This window comes from Ambystoma mexicanum, chromosome 3q (genome assembly GCF_040938575.1).
Source record: "Ambystoma mexicanum isolate Mex_15411 chromosome 3q, UKY_AmexF1_1, whole genome shotgun sequence".
Lineage (NCBI taxonomy): Eukaryota > Metazoa > Chordata > Amphibia > Caudata > Ambystomatidae > Ambystoma > Ambystoma mexicanum.
The window spans coordinates 1,038,053,028-1,038,070,132 of record NC_090926.1 but is presented as its reverse complement, the minus strand read 5'-3'; the positions used below and the strand labels follow the sequence as shown (position 1 = coordinate 1,038,070,132).

The following is a 17,105-nucleotide window of genomic DNA, read 5'->3' as shown; positions in this document are numbered from 1 at the left end:
ATACCTCAATTCAGGTACATCTGGTGGCTATCTCCCGCTACACCAGATCTTTCGGAACGGTCTTCTCTGTGGTCACACCATCTTGTTAAGGAGTTCATCAAAGGACTATTCCACGTGTTCCCGCCGGTGAAGGCTCGGGCCCGGGCGTGGGAACTCAGTGTGGTGCTGACTAGGCTCATGGGGACTCCATTCGAACCTATGCACTCGGCTCCGCTCAAGTTTCTGTCATGGAAGACAGCTTTCCTCGTGGCCATCACCTCTGTGAGACGAGTAGGGTAGTTCCAGGCCCTGTCCTGCAAGCGGCTTATCTGACTTTTCACGAGACGAGGGTGGTGCTGCGGACGCACCCCTCCTTCATGCACAAGGTTCCATCAGAATTTCATCTGAACAAATCCTTGGTGTTACATGTGTTTTTCCCGTCGCCTTTGTCTTCTGCTGAAAGGACTTTGCGCTAGCTGGATGTGGCTAGAGCGCTGAAGTTTTATGTGGCCTACACGAAGCGTTTCCGGAAAACTTCTCAGCTTTTTGTCAACTTTTGTCGTGGGAAGAATGGGAAGGCCCTGTCCAAGGCTTCCATTTCCAGGTGGCTCTCCGGCTGTATCACTCTCTGTCATCGGTTGACAAACTGACCGCTGCCTGGCTGTCCAGCCCATTCTACCAAAGCGATTGCTGCTACAACAACGTTCCTGTCTGCTGTGCCCCTGCTGGACATCTGCAGGGCTGCTACGTGGAGGTCGACGCACACCTTCACGAAATTCTACTGCGTCGGCAGGGATTCCAAGGAGGTGTCCAGAGTCGGCCAAGCAATGCTGCGCAACCCGTTCGCTTGAAGGTGAGCCTGGTGAGGAGGTAAGAGATTGCTTCTGTTGAGCCTTGCCACCTCACGTGATTGTGCATGTTTGTACTGCTATGTATTCTTTATTCATGAGCATGTGAATCCATGCGAGACCCCATCCTGGAGAAGGAACAAGTTACTGACCTGTCACTGTTGTTCTCCAGCTTGGGTCTGGCATGGATTCACATGCAAACCCTCCCGACTACCCCTCTGCGGCTCTTCTCTTGGTCCTACTGCCACTTTACGTGCTACCAAATATGAAGATGCCTGCCAGAGGAGGGGCTTAGGTAGAGGGTAGTCATGGGAGGACATTACACCCAGAGGTCAGTGATTGGTTGAAAGGAGACAGACCGTTCAGAAATTAAACTGAAATTGATTTTTTCTTTTACTGAGGATTCCCAGCCTGACAACGGGGAATATTCATGAGCATGTGAATCCATGCCAGACCCATGCTGGAGAACAACAGTTACAGGTAAGTAACTTGTCCCATCCTATCTTCCTCTTTTCCTTTGGCAGTTTATCTTTGGATCAGGCCAGGCCCAACGGTTCACGCCGAATGCCAAACAGGCCTAAACAGGCTTGGCAACAGCGCTTTGCACTCACGCAGGCCAGTTATTCCCTGCAGCGCCACCCGAGTTTGTCACACGGGCGCACGCCGTATGTCGTCTTGGGAAATGGAGTTCAAGCTCCTTGTCGTGCCTGCTAAAAGTTCTGCGTGCACGGTGCATGTAGAATAACTACACATTTTAAGCTTTCAATTTGCATCTATACTCGACTCACAATATCAAAATGCAATTTAGACTGTTTTAAAAAAAAATACAAAACACACATTTTTTAAAATAATGTTAAAACCCCAAACACATTAATATATGTATATGTAACCACTCTGAAATCTGCAATGCTCTGCATGCCTCATAAGATGTGTTTGCTCAGTGGGTTTCATGACCTTAAAAGATGAGAAATTTGTATTGCTAGCACTTTATTGGTAGCACTTGGAGTACTTTGATTAATTATTGCACTTTAGATTCTACATATGTGCTACCTGCTTAAGCAGAATTGCTTTTAATTTGTGCAGTCTATGTTGTTTGTCTGTTTTTATTGTAAATAGGATGATGTTTATGTATGTATAAGTGTAAACAATGATTGTGCATTTTCAATTATGCTGGAACGATAAAAATTCATTGAACTATATTGGTGTTTCCTCTAGTAGATGGACATTCCCACATTTTCTAAGAATCTCATTAGCTAGGAATGGGCAGACTCAATGTGCCTAGTGGAGACCTTCTGTCCTAGAACATTGTTAGTGTGGATGGCCCTGGGTGATACCCGCAGCGAAACAGGAACACTGGGACCATGGCTAATTACCTGCTAGAAAATTAATAGTCTAACTGTGCCCAAAGGATTGTTATCTGCGGCTCAGCTGCACTCCACAGTCTTTATCAACTGGGAAATGGGCAGGATGAATGAGCCTTGTGGTGCTGCGGTGTAGGCAATTGGCAGCCTATGTAGGTTTAGCAATCCTTAGCTGTGGAGGAAATAGACAAACTCCTTAATTACCTTAAAACTGTCCTTTTTCTAAAAGATGTAGGCCCTATCTTGTACCCAACTCTGTAGACTTGAAATGCTTTCCTCTCACTGTCCCATTTCCACCTCTAGAGCTGTTCAAAGACTCCCAGACGTATGAGCTTGACCATTCCAGTGAATTCTCTGAGTGCCTGAACAAACTGTACAACAGGAAGCAGGACTGTGATCTGAGCATTGTGGCGGTAACCCCAGGGAACGACTCAGCACCACAGACCTTCTGCACCCACAAGCTGATCCTCTCCATGAACATTGAGGCTGGATTCCTGCTGAAGGCCGCAGCAGACACCTACACTATGGTTGTTGAGTCTGAGTGCATGCCTTATGTGGACAGCTTCATCAGGTAGGAATTGCATGGAGGTTCAATTGGTCTAAAACCATTGTCCGTGAGTTGGTACAGGGGGTAGTGTATGCATTACTGAGCATAGCTGAATTGTGGTCTGAGTCAGTCAGTACCAGAGGTAGTGCTGTGGTGTTGGGTGTGGTGTCAGTGGTTCATTGATGGAGTTAGTGAAGTGGTACTGAATGGAGGAGAGCATTGTGCCAGTGAGTCAGTACTCTAGTGCGCGGCTCTGTAGTTTTGAGGGGTGTTGCTCTCGGTGTCCGAGAACCATTTCTGTATTTAGGGTCTGCAGCAATGACCAGAGGGGAGCTTGGTTTCAGTGAGTCAGTGTTATTGGTGCTGGTATCAGTAGAGCTGAGAGCTAGACTGGGAGTTGGTATTTGGTGTTTATACGTCTGTGGGGGGCTGTGCTTGGTGTTGGTGTGTCATTCTGTGGATAACGCCTGTGGTACTGGAAAGCAGATGCTAATATAGGTATAGATGTATGTGGTAGAGTGGGGTTTGAGACTGATGTTACTGACTTGTTACAGTAGTACTCAAAGAAGGTGATCTTTGAAAATAATAATTTGCTATTTTACATAGCGCTTGCTACCACAGTTCTGCCATGTCATATCACTGTAACTACAAGGTGCCACTCGCAGATCCCATGGGCAAGACCTTAAGTAACTGGGCTTTCTGACATGCTTTCGGCGGGTTTCTGGCATAGGGTGTACAGTTTGAACCGTAACACTACTTAAGTCACTTGTCGCTATTTGCACAAAGTTTTGTGTGCGTTGTTTGCTGAACGATCTCTATTCACACACATTTCATGCATATACTCTGCCTAGTGAATTAAAAGTGTTTGAATGATAGGCAGTTTTTGTCAACCTATGTCACCTTGTCCAGCTTGACAGTGCGCACTGACGGCCATCGTCAGATTCCCTGAAGAAGGCATCCTTGAGTTCTCGAGGCCAGCAGTATCCCCAAGCCACGTCACCTGGCTTAGGGTGCAGAATGTGTACTTGCCACTAGCTAGTGATATTTAACTGTGGACGAGTAAGAAATGGTGTGTTGTGGGTATGTATAGTATTGACGTGGCGAGTGACTTTTATGGCTGGCTAGTAATATGTAACTTGATTTGTTGCCCCGCTGACCTGACCCAATTCGGAAAACCCTATATTGCAGGACTAAAACTGCGGATTCAGGAACAGGCCTGTGGAGGGCCCCTGGATCAATATTCTCAAACATAGACTCGGAAGTACAGTTACAGATTTGGAGGTAGGAAGAACTTGAGAAATATTATGAGGATGTTGGGCCCCTCTCCCAATTAACATACAGTGGACCCGAAGGAAATGCAGCCTTGAGCAATACAGCCAAAGGATATTTAGTGGGAGACCCCTTCTTTCTTACGATCTCATGACTTCTTTACCACTGCAGGCACAAGGAGTGACAAGCCTCTTGCATACCCTCTCTTCTTTGGAACTGATGGGAGAATCATTCTTGTAAAGCCACAGGCAGGAAAAGTGGTTTGTAGCCTCCCCAAGCCTCAATGCTTAGCACACCCACTCACCTGGTGCCAAAAGTAGCAAGCCAAATCGAGCTCCATGTGGGCAATCCAGAAGCAGACAAGGAGAGGGAGCAGCTGGACCCAACCAATTAAGGTAGCATGGGGGGTGGTCAAGGCTAAGTCTCAGGAGAGGTGAGTGGGATCAGAGGTTCACAATGAGTCTACACAATGAATACAGTGATTACACATATTACAAAAATACCCTATTTATTATTGGCCAAGAAACACATTATAAAATGAATGGAGCAGGTAATACTATCACACAATATTACTAATAGAATTCATACATACAGTCACAGTTAGTCAGTACAGAATTCAGGCTGCCCTCGGCCACCTCCTCTCCCTCTCCCTCCCCCATCTCTGATTGCCTTTCTAGATTGGTGTGCCGCCAACGATCTTTGTTTGAACGCCAGCAAGATGGCGATCATCCTCATCGGCACACCTTCACCATCCTTTCCCCACTCTCTAGCCAGCCTCCCTTGGCACTATTCCTACCCCCACCTGCGGGGCTAAGAACCTCGGGGTCATCTTTGACTCCAAAACTTCCTACTGCACCTCCTCAGAGGTACTCTGCCTTTCCTCTCCTTCCCCCAGAAGCTCACTGTCTCCCAAGCTCTGGTTCTCTCTAGGTTGGACTATTGTAACAGCCTCTTTCTAAATCTACCTGCCTCTCTTCTCTGCCCTCTGCAACGAATCCAGAACAGGACTGCGAGACTTGTCCTTGGCCTCAAGTCCTTGAATCGTATCTCTCCAGCTCAAAAATCTCTCCATTGGCTCCCACTGGATGCAAGGATTAAATTCAAAACCCTCTGCATTGTCCACAAGGCTTTCTGGCTCCTGCGTCCAAAATACCATCAGCTATCCCTCCGCAAATACCTCCATTCTCAAGCTATTCACTTCTTTACCTCTAACTCCCTCAGGGTCAGTCGTTTTTCAAAGAAACGAGCTGGGGGTAGATCTCTGTCTGGGGCCTCCCTCTGGAACAGCCTCCCTGCCACTCTAAAACTTGAGTAGAACCATCTCAGGCTCCGGAAGCACCTCAAGACCATCCTCTTTGCTACTGCCTTCGCCCCCCTCTCCCCTGCTGATCTGCTCTCTCTCTCTGCACCGTGCACCTAGCCATCCTCTATCCTCTGGGCCCAGATACACGCTCACCCTGACACCCGTCCCCCCCACTGCCTCTAGGCCACCCCTTGCACAGGGGTCTGTATCAGTACCCATACAGTCCCCCCCTCATCCTTTTTTCTTCCTGCACTTATCAGACCTACCCTGTCTGCTGCCGTAAGCACAGCACTTGCCACTTGCTGAGTGCACTACCAGTGTTTGTTGCCTTTATTATTTATTTATGTATTTTTATTTATCTGTTTCTCCTTTGCTCTGCACTTTCCACTTCTCCCCCCTTACATGCACTTTTACCTTCTCCCTCTCCCATACGCTTGCACATTCTCAATGTCACTGGGCCTAGTAAGAACGTTGGTTTGTTCTCCCCTGTTCTGCTCCCTTGCCTTGTCGCGCTCTGAAACACTTGTGTACGAATGCGATAGAAATAAAATATCAATTCAATTCAATTAACAATTCACCCCCACAATACCTGAAAGGGAAGGTAAGTAATTTGTATTTGCACCAACATTCCACATGAATAGGAACCCTAACTTGTAAAGTTCAACCCTACGTTGTATGGGGCCTTGTGCTCAGAAGTTGAACAAAGTAAGTTTCCGGATAGGTTTAGGAGTTGGGAAAAAGTTAGGGAAATGTTTCTGTGGGTGTGAACATTGATCCAGAAGGATGTCCAAGGAGTGTACTAGTGCGTAAAATACTTTTCTATCTTTTGGAAGACCTTTGGAACAAGTGTTGCCAAAGCCAAGAGTTGTAAAATAAATCAAAGTTCTTTGCCAACTTTTAAGGAGTGGAGATAGGGGTACCGGTACGTATTTGTTACTACTCACCACCATTACTTTTTACTCAGATTTAGCAGGTCGAAAAAGGGTCACCGGAGCTAGGTATCGAAGATGCCCAGGAGCTGCAGGTGCAAGTGATGTTCCGGCCGGGTCTAGGACCTGAGTGCAACCCTTTCCTGTGGAATAATGCAGCAGGCACCAATGATTTTAATCTTCGGGTTGATAATCCTATTTATCAAGATGCTATGTCACTGTTGATGCTGCTGGATGCTGGTTTTACACAATATGTGAAGATCCCCACACATATTGGGGGACGCATATTGGATTGGGTAGTGTCCTGGAATCTTAATATCTCTCCTCTTATGGTGGACATATGTCCCTGGTCCGTTCATTCATGTATCACCTTTAATGTATGCCCGCCTTGCTCTCTAACTTGCTGTCCTTCTGAGGCTCGTGCTTCCCTGTCGGAGCCGCCAAACTATGGAACAACCTCCCCATTGACTTGAGAAAGGAGCCCTCATACTGGACATTTAGAAAAAACCTGAAGACCGGGCTGTTTATTTAAAGCACCACACTCCTAGACTCCTAGATCGAGGACTCCTTTCTCAAGTCAATGGGGAGGTTGTTCCATAGTTTGGCGGCTCCGACAGGGAAGCACGAGCCTCAGAAGTACAGCAAGTTAGAGAGCAAGGCTGGCATACATTATCATTATCCCATCACTGGCGACAATATAGCTGACACCAAGGCCTTGAACGACGTCTATCTGGTCATCCAGGCCTGGATAGCCCAACACGAATTATGCCTCAACGACGACAAGACGGAGCTCCTCATCCTGGGCTCCTCGCAACGTCTCAACAAACTATCTCCGTCCTATCAGTCATTCATCATAGATGGAAACATCATTAAGGTTTCTAAAGACACCAAAACCTTGGGTTTCTATCTTGACGCCACTCTGTCTTTGACACGACAAACTAATGCAGTCAGATCAGCCTCTGCCTACACCTGCAAACTTATTGCAGCTTGCAGACCGTTTCTAACCACACCGAATAGCATCACCCTAGCAAGAACGCTCATCATGTATAAAATTGACTATTGCAATTCTCTCTACCTAGGGACTAGCCAAGGGAATATCAATAAACTACAAATCACCCAGAATAATGCCATTAGGGCAGCTCTAAACATTCCCAGAAACCATCACATTTCTGAGTCTAGAACTAACCTACATTGGCAACCTGTCAAGCAGAGAATCTCACTGAAAACACTTGCCATCACCCACAAATGCCTTGACAATAAGGCCCCCCCTACCTCTCCAAACGGCTCTCCCTCCATACCTCCACCCGACCTCAACGAACTGCCCAGATCCACAGCCTATCGATACCAAGGTTTAAACTGCAAAAAGCTGGGGGCTCCAGCTTCCCTGTTCTCGCCTCTAAACTGTGAAACACCCTCCCTGCCACCATCAGATCTGAGGACTCATTTAACATCTTCAAGTTAAAAACGAAAACTTGGCTCTTCGAGCAGAACTGAGGCATTCCTTAATTATATGTCATAGTTCGCAGTCGCCTGTCTGAGCCTCTTGTCGATTTTATGGCATATTTTACCTGCGTATTTATGTTAATTCCATGATGACCGCTTCACTTTTTCTATATCATGCCCTGACCTATGACCTGTGCTCGCATGTACATATTTCTGCCACTATATCTCACCTTCCTAACTGCCATTGTAAATACATGTATGTAACAATGTGAACTTTGTATGTAAATCATTTCAAATTTGGCGCCCTGATGCCCCCGGGCCTGTGGGTTGCCCGTTATAAATAAATAAATACAAATACAAATCAGCCACCATCTTCAACTCAGTGTACTGAAAATATTATACTTGTCCTTCCATGTACCCCCCATCATCTCTCTCATCCCCTCTTCTTCTGCCCTTCTTTCTCCTGATGTATCTTTGTAATGAGTGCCGAGATACCCAAGGATTCAGAGCGCTGTAACAAATGCAAAAATGAAAAAAATACCTGAGCATGTAATGGTGACAAATAGCAGGAAAGTAACGTTTGAGGCATTTTCATCCATAGCGCTTCCACAACTGGCTAGCCTACCTGTTGACACGTCTCTAGAAAATCTCACAAAATATTTCTGAAGTTTCACTACTAGTGCGTTCGACGCTTTGGCACTTCAGCGCTCTGTTAAGCCAAAAAAGGCCTATAAACATAATCATTGGTTCTCTGCAGAAATACTGGCATTCAGGAGGAGTAAACCTGCAGCTAAACGCCACTGGAGGAAGAACTCTTGTGTCTCAACTCTGGCGGTTTACAAATTAGCTGTGAAAGAATACAGAGAGGCTATCTTTAAGGCCAAACAAGCGAACTATAAGGCTAGAATTAGTACAACTAGCTCAAGCTTGCAGGAACTTTTCTGGATTCTTCATGACCTAGAAGGTAAAACCATTAACTCTAGCTGTGTGGTTGATGGTAGTTGGTGTCAGAGTATTCAGGATGAGTTTTCTCAGAAAGTGACTTGACATCAAGATGTTATTGCGGAATGTATTATGCAATTGGGGGATGAGGCGTCTGAACCTCAAGCGCAGCCTTTTCTAGGATCTTAGGAGATTCACTTGTATCCTTCTCATTTAAGGAGTTATCTAAAATTGAGATCCAAAATATTATTCAAGCCATAAAACCGGTCACATGTAAGGGTTTATCTTACCTGCCTTACATATTTAAAGAGTGTCTTTCTTTGTTCTTTTCTTGGGTGACAAAAATAATTAACATGACGTTCTCTGAATCTCAGGTCCCAAACTGTCTGTTGGAGGCCTGGATCTCTCCTCTTTTAAACAAGGATAATTTAGATCCCTCTATAGCTGCTAATTTCTGCCCCATAACTAATGTACCTTTTTCGCTAAACATTTTAGACAAAATTGCATATCGCCAATACTGTAAGTTTGTTAAACAACATAACATACTGGGGCTTTGACAGTCTGGTTTTCATTTAAATCATGGGACGGAAACGGCTTTGCTAGCCCTTAAGTCAAATATCAATCAAATCATTGACAAGGGTCAGACGGCACTTCTCCTTCTACTTGACATGTCGGCCGCTTTTGACTTAGTTGACCATGAGCTGCTTATTAAGAGACTTATTAAAATAGGGAAATGCTCAGTTGACGCGGCCAAATGGTTTCAATCTTTTCTTGGGCCTAGACATTCCAAGGTCATTAAAAAGTGTCATAAAACCTCCTCTGTGCTATTGAATTAAGATGTTCCGCAGGGATCCTGTCTATCCCCCTTACTGTTCAATATTTACATTAAATCCTTTTTTGTGATCTCTTGGATAATCTTGGTGTCCAGTTCGCCATTTACACTGATGACACCCAGATCCTCTTTGAACTTTCTGGAGTGTACTTGAAGGATGTAGCAAGGGTCAATCAGGTTTTATTGGCAATCCGATCTTGGATAGCCAACAATTCCCTAAGTCTGAATAAAAAAAAAACGGAGTTGCTGATTACTGGAACCAGGGCAAGAATAAAGAAAATTGACCCACAATACAACCAATTTATGATTGCTGGTAATGTTATTAAAGTGACTCAACATGTTAAAACGCTTGATGTCTATTTTTACCACCACCTAACTTCTAATAAGCAGTTGACCCACCTGAGGTCTTCATGTTCATATATGACTAGACTGTTGTGACAGATTCAATCATATTTATCCATTGAGAACAGGGCAATAGTGGCATCTGACGATAGCTCAGTGGCAACGCGCTCGCCTTGGCAGGAAGACGACACAGAGCAACACAGGTTCAATCCCCGGGTCCGTGCTTAGAAACCTCTGGGTATTAAGCGTGGTATATATAACCAACCATAGCATATCAACACAAAACTCGACTAATGTAATAGTCTGTTGGTCGATAACTCACAGTACAACATGAAGAAATTGTAAACGGTGCAAAATGCAACGGTTTGAGCAGTCTATAGGCTTGGGAATCGATTGCATGTGGCAGAGGCTCGGCAGAGGTTACATTGGCTACCCGTAGAGCAGAGAGTACAGTACAAAGCAAACTCCCTTGTCATTAAATGTCTCTCTGGTGTTGCCCCTGTGTATCTCAGTTCTCGCCTTAAAAGGGCTCCCATATAACGAACTTTGCGACAAAATAAGGAGGCTCACTTGCTCTGTCAATGCTATGAACTAAAGAAATATGGGGGCACTGGTTTTGATGTATGGGCCTGTTAGGTACGATTTTCATATTTGCGATAAATCTTCCTGACCTGTGTCAACTGCAGAACTTTGTGCTTGGACTTGGGGATTATTTCTTCTTGTCCCTAGGTGAGTGGGAATCTCACCTCTCACCTGGTCTTTTACTCTTTTTATGGGTGACCTTTTTTATGTCTCTCCATAGTGTATGGTTGGAGTTATAGTTTCCTATAACGTTTGGGCTTAGGCTGGGTTGCCCCTTTGGGGTTCCCAGTTAATTTCTCTTTCATGTATTTGGGTGATCTTCTGTTCCCAAGTAGTAAAGAGGGATTTTCATCCCCTTTACATTTTGTATTAGTGAGCCAGCACACCCCACCTTATGTAGAGTGCTCGATGATACAATGTAACCCCTTGCTTACTTACCTGTAGCATTTTTATTACAATTGCAGGTTTACTTGAATGGCTGGTGGCAGTGGTTTTACCTTAGTTTTACCTTAGTGACATTTTAGTCTTATTACTCGGAGGCTGTTAAATCAGCCTCTGTAAGGCACAAAAGGGCCACCATTTTGCTCGCATGTTGGGTTCCTTCTTTTTTGCCATTTTTAAGTATGCTTGTTGGTCTTCCCCTGCCATTCTAGGTGGGCCTGACTTCAGTGGAAGTTTTGTCTTTGGCGGGAATCCTTTGTATTGCCCGCCCAGGCTCCAGAGTGTCTGAGAAGGCTGGAAGCGAGGTAGGCGTGCAAAACTCTGCAGCCCTTTGTCTTTCACATTGCCTGAAGGGAACCAAGTCCCAGTGGGGGGCTGGCTGTCCTGATTGGAGAGCTAGACAGCCCCTTTCTGTGAAATGCAGGGGGAGATTTCAGAAGTTGTGCTATAGTTCCTGATAAATACTCTGAACCTGGAAGCTGCTGAAAAGTCGACCACTGGAGCTGGAACCGAAGAGGAAGATGAAGAAAGGACGTCTGTAGCGATCTCCTGCAACCGGAGAGCCTGCTTTGTAACCAGAGCCCGATGTAACCGTTCCTTACAATCGATGACACCTACCAAGAGACTGGAGAGGCCCACTAGACCCAAGAAGACCTGCATTTTGAGCAATCCCATGATGTGCTGTGACCTTGCTGGGCTGCAATATCACAATAACCTGGGACCTTGAGCCATTGTGTGGTGCATGGTTTTCCGAAGTCCGAATCCGTCCGACCCATTGGTGGCCTCCTCCTGGCTCTCGAGAGACATGATTTGAATCCCTGAAGTCCCCTCACCAGAGTGCAGGACCGAGAGAGTGAAGAGAATCCAACAGGTGATATTTGTTATTCATCTGGCTGCTGTAAAAAGGCGCCCCCTATTCTCTGAGCCATGAGAATCCATGAAGTATCCTTTGCTGGAAGCCTCCTCTGACAACTACTGCTGCAAGTTACCAGCCATCATGCAGTTCTTTCATCTCCAGACCAAGAATCCAGGGACCGGGTCCTGTACTGCTGCATCCTGAAGGCAACCACTCCAAAGATCTTCTTCTCTTCTAGGATACTGTGTGGGCTTGGGTAATACTACCTTAAGTCTGGTATGCATACTGTGAGGTTGAGTGGGTGATTCGTCTAGTTGGGTGTTTGCCCATACCACTTGCCCAGGCCTATTGCTGGAACACATATAGGGAACCTTCTCAGAAGTCCCTGAACACTTTAACTAACTCTGAAAGTGAATACTTCTTTAAGAAGATCTCCTATGGAACTTTGACTTTCCTGCACTTGAAACCTACCTCAACCTGGCTACAGGTTTGTCTCAGGAGGATAGCTCAGGGGCAATGTGCTCACCTTGGAAGAAAGACGACACAGAGCAACACAGGTTCGATCCCCGGGTCCGCACTTAGAAATCTCTGGGTATTAAGCATGTTATAAATAACCAATTACAATTACAGCTGGCTCGGCTCTTAGAGCACTAGCGTCCCTCTTCTACCTCGGAGAAATCATGCAATAGAAAGTGTAAAAAGTACTTACTTGCTGAAAGAATTAGTGTGGTAACTGTATCTCTGTGAAAAAGTTCCAAAGTGTCCTTAAGGTATACTTAACTTTGAATTGCAGTGTGCCCTCTAAAATGTATATAAGACCTACTTTGAATTTTGTTTCCCCCTTCTGAAAAGTGATATGTGTTGGTACTGTTTTATCATTGCTTAACTGAATGAGTGTAAAATATTATCAATAGGGCTTACATGCCTTGAATAACATTGTTTCATTCTTAAAAGTGTAACATTGGGTTTTGCTTTCCCTGGTTTGCTTTATACAGATTCTAAAACAGTCTTAAGGTTTATACCTACCTTTAAGTAGCTGGAGGCTCCATTGAAAAGTATATAGGTCTTACTACCCTTGATTAGCTGCTGCTCATTGTTAGGAAAGGTTTTTCTTTACTGCACCTTTCCTTCCATCTTTATGGAACCCCCAAACATTTTACTTATATATTTGAATCTCACCTGTACCTTTTGCAGTACAGTGAAGCCATACGCTTCACTGCACTGGCTTTTGCTCATATGTCATGGGGAAACGGACATGTCCTTCAGGCTGTCAGTACTGTGAGACCTTGTTTCCCTTAGTCATGTTACTGTGTTAATACATTTGGTTACTTTGTATCACTTGCGGTAACTTTTATTATTGTATAAAGCAGCTTACATTGCAGTACGATGAGGTACACCTTTTGCTACTCGGAGGATTTTTGTTTACTCTAGGTGTGCTAAAAAGATAAGCTGGTGGCAGCAGTGACTTTTTCCCACTTTGGGGACCTTTCATTTCAGCTTTTCCACGTTTACCGCATTTGGCAACTGAATGTGGCTACTGGTCAAACATGGGCATGCCACAAGATTTATTTTGCTTTTCCTTTTGCCATCTTGTTCTTTAGCCTTCTTCCTGGCCTCAGAGGCCAGGAAAATCCTTATAAGGACTTCCAGTGCATGGGAAAGCAGAAGCCTTTGGCAGGCTACTGGAGGGCTGTGTGTGTTTGCTGGCAGGATGTGGGCTGGGACTGTCTGGTCCCAGACCGCAAACTGGTTTCCGTGTGTCTGAGTGATATTTATGAGTGTTCCCGACAGTGGTCCTGATTGGACCACTGCTGGGGTGTGTGTGTGGGCTAGTCCTATCATTGGCTAGGGAGGGAAGCAGCTCTTACCTGGCTTTTAGGATAAGAAGTGGATCCCTACACTCATCCCTCAGAGATCCTGGAGAAACCTGAAGGAGCCAAGAATCCTATCTAGCTGCAAGACCTGCGAAGAAACCGGAGAACCGTCAGAAGAAGGCTTGTCCACCAGCTTCTGCTACTGTCCTGGCAGAGCCCTGTCTTGCTGAAGATCTTTAGTAGTCCTGCAAAGGAGCTGCGACCCTTGGAGTGGAAGGAAAATCCCCTCCTGATGTCTGCTCGGTGCCCTGCAAAGGAGAGCCTTCGGAAGTGCCCCGGAACCGTCCTGTGGCTCACAAGCTTCGAATTTGGACTACCATGCTGCCAGGGTCACCGTTCCGAGTTTTGACCTGGAACTTGGGGGATCCTCAGCTGGCCCTACGAGACTGACCTGTACGGAATTTCAGCGTCCTAGCATCCAGGGCACCCGAGATAGGAGGGAAGGTCCGACCTTGGCTGTTGAGTCCCTTTGCATCGTCGTGCTCCGGTAACCACCGTCTGAAATCACTTACCTGATCAGAGTCCAGTCCTGAGAGGGGTCCTGAATCGAGGTTTGCTGCAATCTTCCATTGAGAGTCCATGCAACAATGAAAGAGACCAACCGGAGATCAGCTAGAACCTGCAACCCCTGTGAATCAAGGACTGCAACCCTTGGTGGGAAAAGCAACCTCTGACCCTCTTCCTTTGTCCTGCCAAGTCTGGGGAAGAATCACAGTGCAGGGGATAAGTTACAGAGCTTCTTACCTACCCTTATACTCACATTATAAGTCAATGGGCTTATAATAAACCTTTATTCTAACACTTTTGGCTTTGCCATTACTTGCTTGCGCAAGACTTCTGAAAGTTGGGGCTACTATTGTTAGCTAGTTTAACTTTTACTCTAACCATAAGAACCCTTCACTCGGCCCCAGAGACCATACCTGCATTTTTTTCCCATAAGTAAGGGGTCATTCTCTGTGGACCTTGAGTGCATAATACTAATCTAACCTTTCCTTTGCAGGAGTTTGTGATATGTATTACGCCCTGTAATAAGTGAATGTATATATGTATCTAAGTTTATTAGTGTTGTGTGATAACTCTACGTGCTAGTAGTCATTTTGCTATAATTTGTTTTGCCCAATAAAAAATAATTTTATTTTTATACATCTTGTCTAAGTGTAATCTGTGATTCCCATTGTGTGACCTCATTGTGGACCCCTTACAAGCTCACCACCTCTGAAGAACTTAGCCTACATGGCCTGTCACTGCTACCCAAACTGGTTTGGCTACAGCTCCCCAGAGTTGTCCCTGTCACAACATAGGTTGGCCTTCTATGCATCTGTCCACCAGGCGAGAGTATAGAAGATCAGTCCTAACACTCATCTAAACTTGTAACCCTAGGTTGTGCTTCCCATAATTGCTTTGATGCTATTCGAAAATAGTTTCATACCGTTCTTACTTACCTTAGTATATTATACACTTCTTAAAGGTAAACTGGTATAACTAGCTATTGGATAAAAGATCGTTTTGTGTCAATAGGTCAATTACTTATCTTGAAATACAGCTGCCAATTACCGGGGCATTACAGCCCCGGTGAACCCGGTAATATGTATTACTAAGCAGTTCAAGGAAAGTAAAACCATATTTCTCTTTAAGAAAGACACAATGGGCCTCATTATAAGTTTGCCAGTCCGGAAACAATGTAAGCTTGCCGGTGCTGTTGTTTCCGGACTGGCAAACTACGAGCTCTGCGAGCGGGCGCCTTTCAGCCCGCCAGGTCTGACCTGGCGGGCGGAACGGCACCCGCTCGCCGAACTGCACAGATGCACCTGCACCATTCATGAATTGTGCCGGTGCATCCGTCCTCCCCATTCCGATTGAGTCAAATGGGACTCAAGTGGGAATGGGGAGTAATATTTATGGTGCCCGGGAATGGGCAATTCTCATTCACAATTCTAAGTGTGGCGTATGCTATTTTCACAATTCCATCTAAGTGTGGCACATGCTATCATTTACAATTACAACTAAGTGAGCTATATGCTACCAGTCATAATTCTGTCTAGATGAGGTGCATGCTATCATTTACATTTCCATCTAAGTGTGGCACCTGCTATCATTTACATTTCCATCTAAGTGTGGCACCTGCTATCATTTACATTTACATCTAAGTGTGGCACATGCTGCCATTCGCAATTCTATCTAAGTGTGGCACATGCTATCATTTACAATTCTATCAAGTGCGGCATATGCTACCAATCATAATTCTGTCTAGATGAGATACATGCTATCATTTACATTTCCATCTAAGTGTGGCACATGCTATCATTCACAAGTCTATCTAAGTGTGGCACATGCTACCATTCGCAATTGCATCTAAGTGTGGCACATGCTATCACTCGCAATTGCATCTAAGTGTGGCACATGCTACCATTCGCAATTCCATCTTAAGTGTGGGAAATGATATCATTCACAATTCTATCATTTACAGTACCAACTAAGTGAGGGATAAGCTACCAATCAGTTATGTCTAGATGTGGTACATGCTATCATTTACAATTCAATCTAAGTGTCGGACATGCTATCATTCATGATTCCATCTAAGTGTGGCTCTTGCTAAGATTGTTGCACCTGTCTTAGTGTGAGGCTGGCTAATCTTCATCATTATCTCTGGGAGTGGCACAAGTTAACATTGGTAAGTATGTTAGTATGTTATGAAGGACAACATTTACAGTCCAGCCTTGAATGGATTTAGCTTAGTGGCCAAATCTCTCTAGGTGTGCATGGTGTGAATCTATGGCAGTTTACGTTATGGAAAGGTAAGGTAGAGTGGCAGGGGCTTTCTGGAGTAGAGTAATTTCTCTACACCCCACCCATGCCACACTTACAGTTTTGTTATTGTCTGTTCACTGCTGGCTTCCCCTGCTGACACCTGCAGACACTTTCTGGAGCAGTCATTGCAGGAGCCGCCCTTTGCCTTAGGGTCCTTATCCGCAGGGGCTGCTCTGGGAAGGTCAGTTGTGACCAGGTGAATGTACCAATCAGGGCGGGTTGGAGGGGGGAGGGTGGGACTGGGAAAAGGCAGACACAAACAAAGGACTACACCCCACAGACTGCACCCTTTGGAAGCAGTCCAGCACAGAAAAACGGCCTCAGAAGCCAAAACAAACATTAGACAGACACCAGATTAGCACACAGTGCTCACCAAAAAATTTAAATACCTAAATGGTTAAGTAAATAAATAATATATATATATATTGTATTATTTGAAAAAAAACTCACACCACTCCAAAAGAGTGCATAAAGCAGGCCAAAAACGGATTACAATCATTGTGAAACTACTCACTCACAATCAACCAGCCCCTAAGGTTGATTCCAGACTGGTGTCCATGCCACATCCTTCCACATGGCTGTCCACAAAGCAAATGTAAAATAAATAGTGTTTCAGTATTTCTTTGGAACATATGTATACTACAATTTCTTTATACCAAACATCAGCCCTCTCTCTCTCCTAAAACAGGCCTGGCTACTCTGTCCATACTACCTCATTCTCAGGTGGTACAGCCTTATAATAAGAGTGG

The 17,105-nt window shown here is 45.1% G+C and overlaps 1 protein-coding gene across 2 annotated transcripts in view; it reads left to right on the top strand.

The window, feature by feature from the left end:
- The window catches only part of LOC138583200 (galectin-3-binding protein-like), a 137,406-nt gene that overhangs the window by 93,366 nt on the left and 26,935 nt on the right, over nucleotides 1-17,105 (top strand). For both annotated transcript variants that reach the window (XM_069655228.1, XM_069655226.1), the window contains exon 5: nucleotides 2,492-2,759. In XM_069655228.1, coding sequence (XP_069511329.1) covers nucleotides 2,492-2,759 — 268 coding nt within the window. The remainder of the gene's footprint in view (nucleotides 1-2,491; nucleotides 2,760-17,105) is intronic.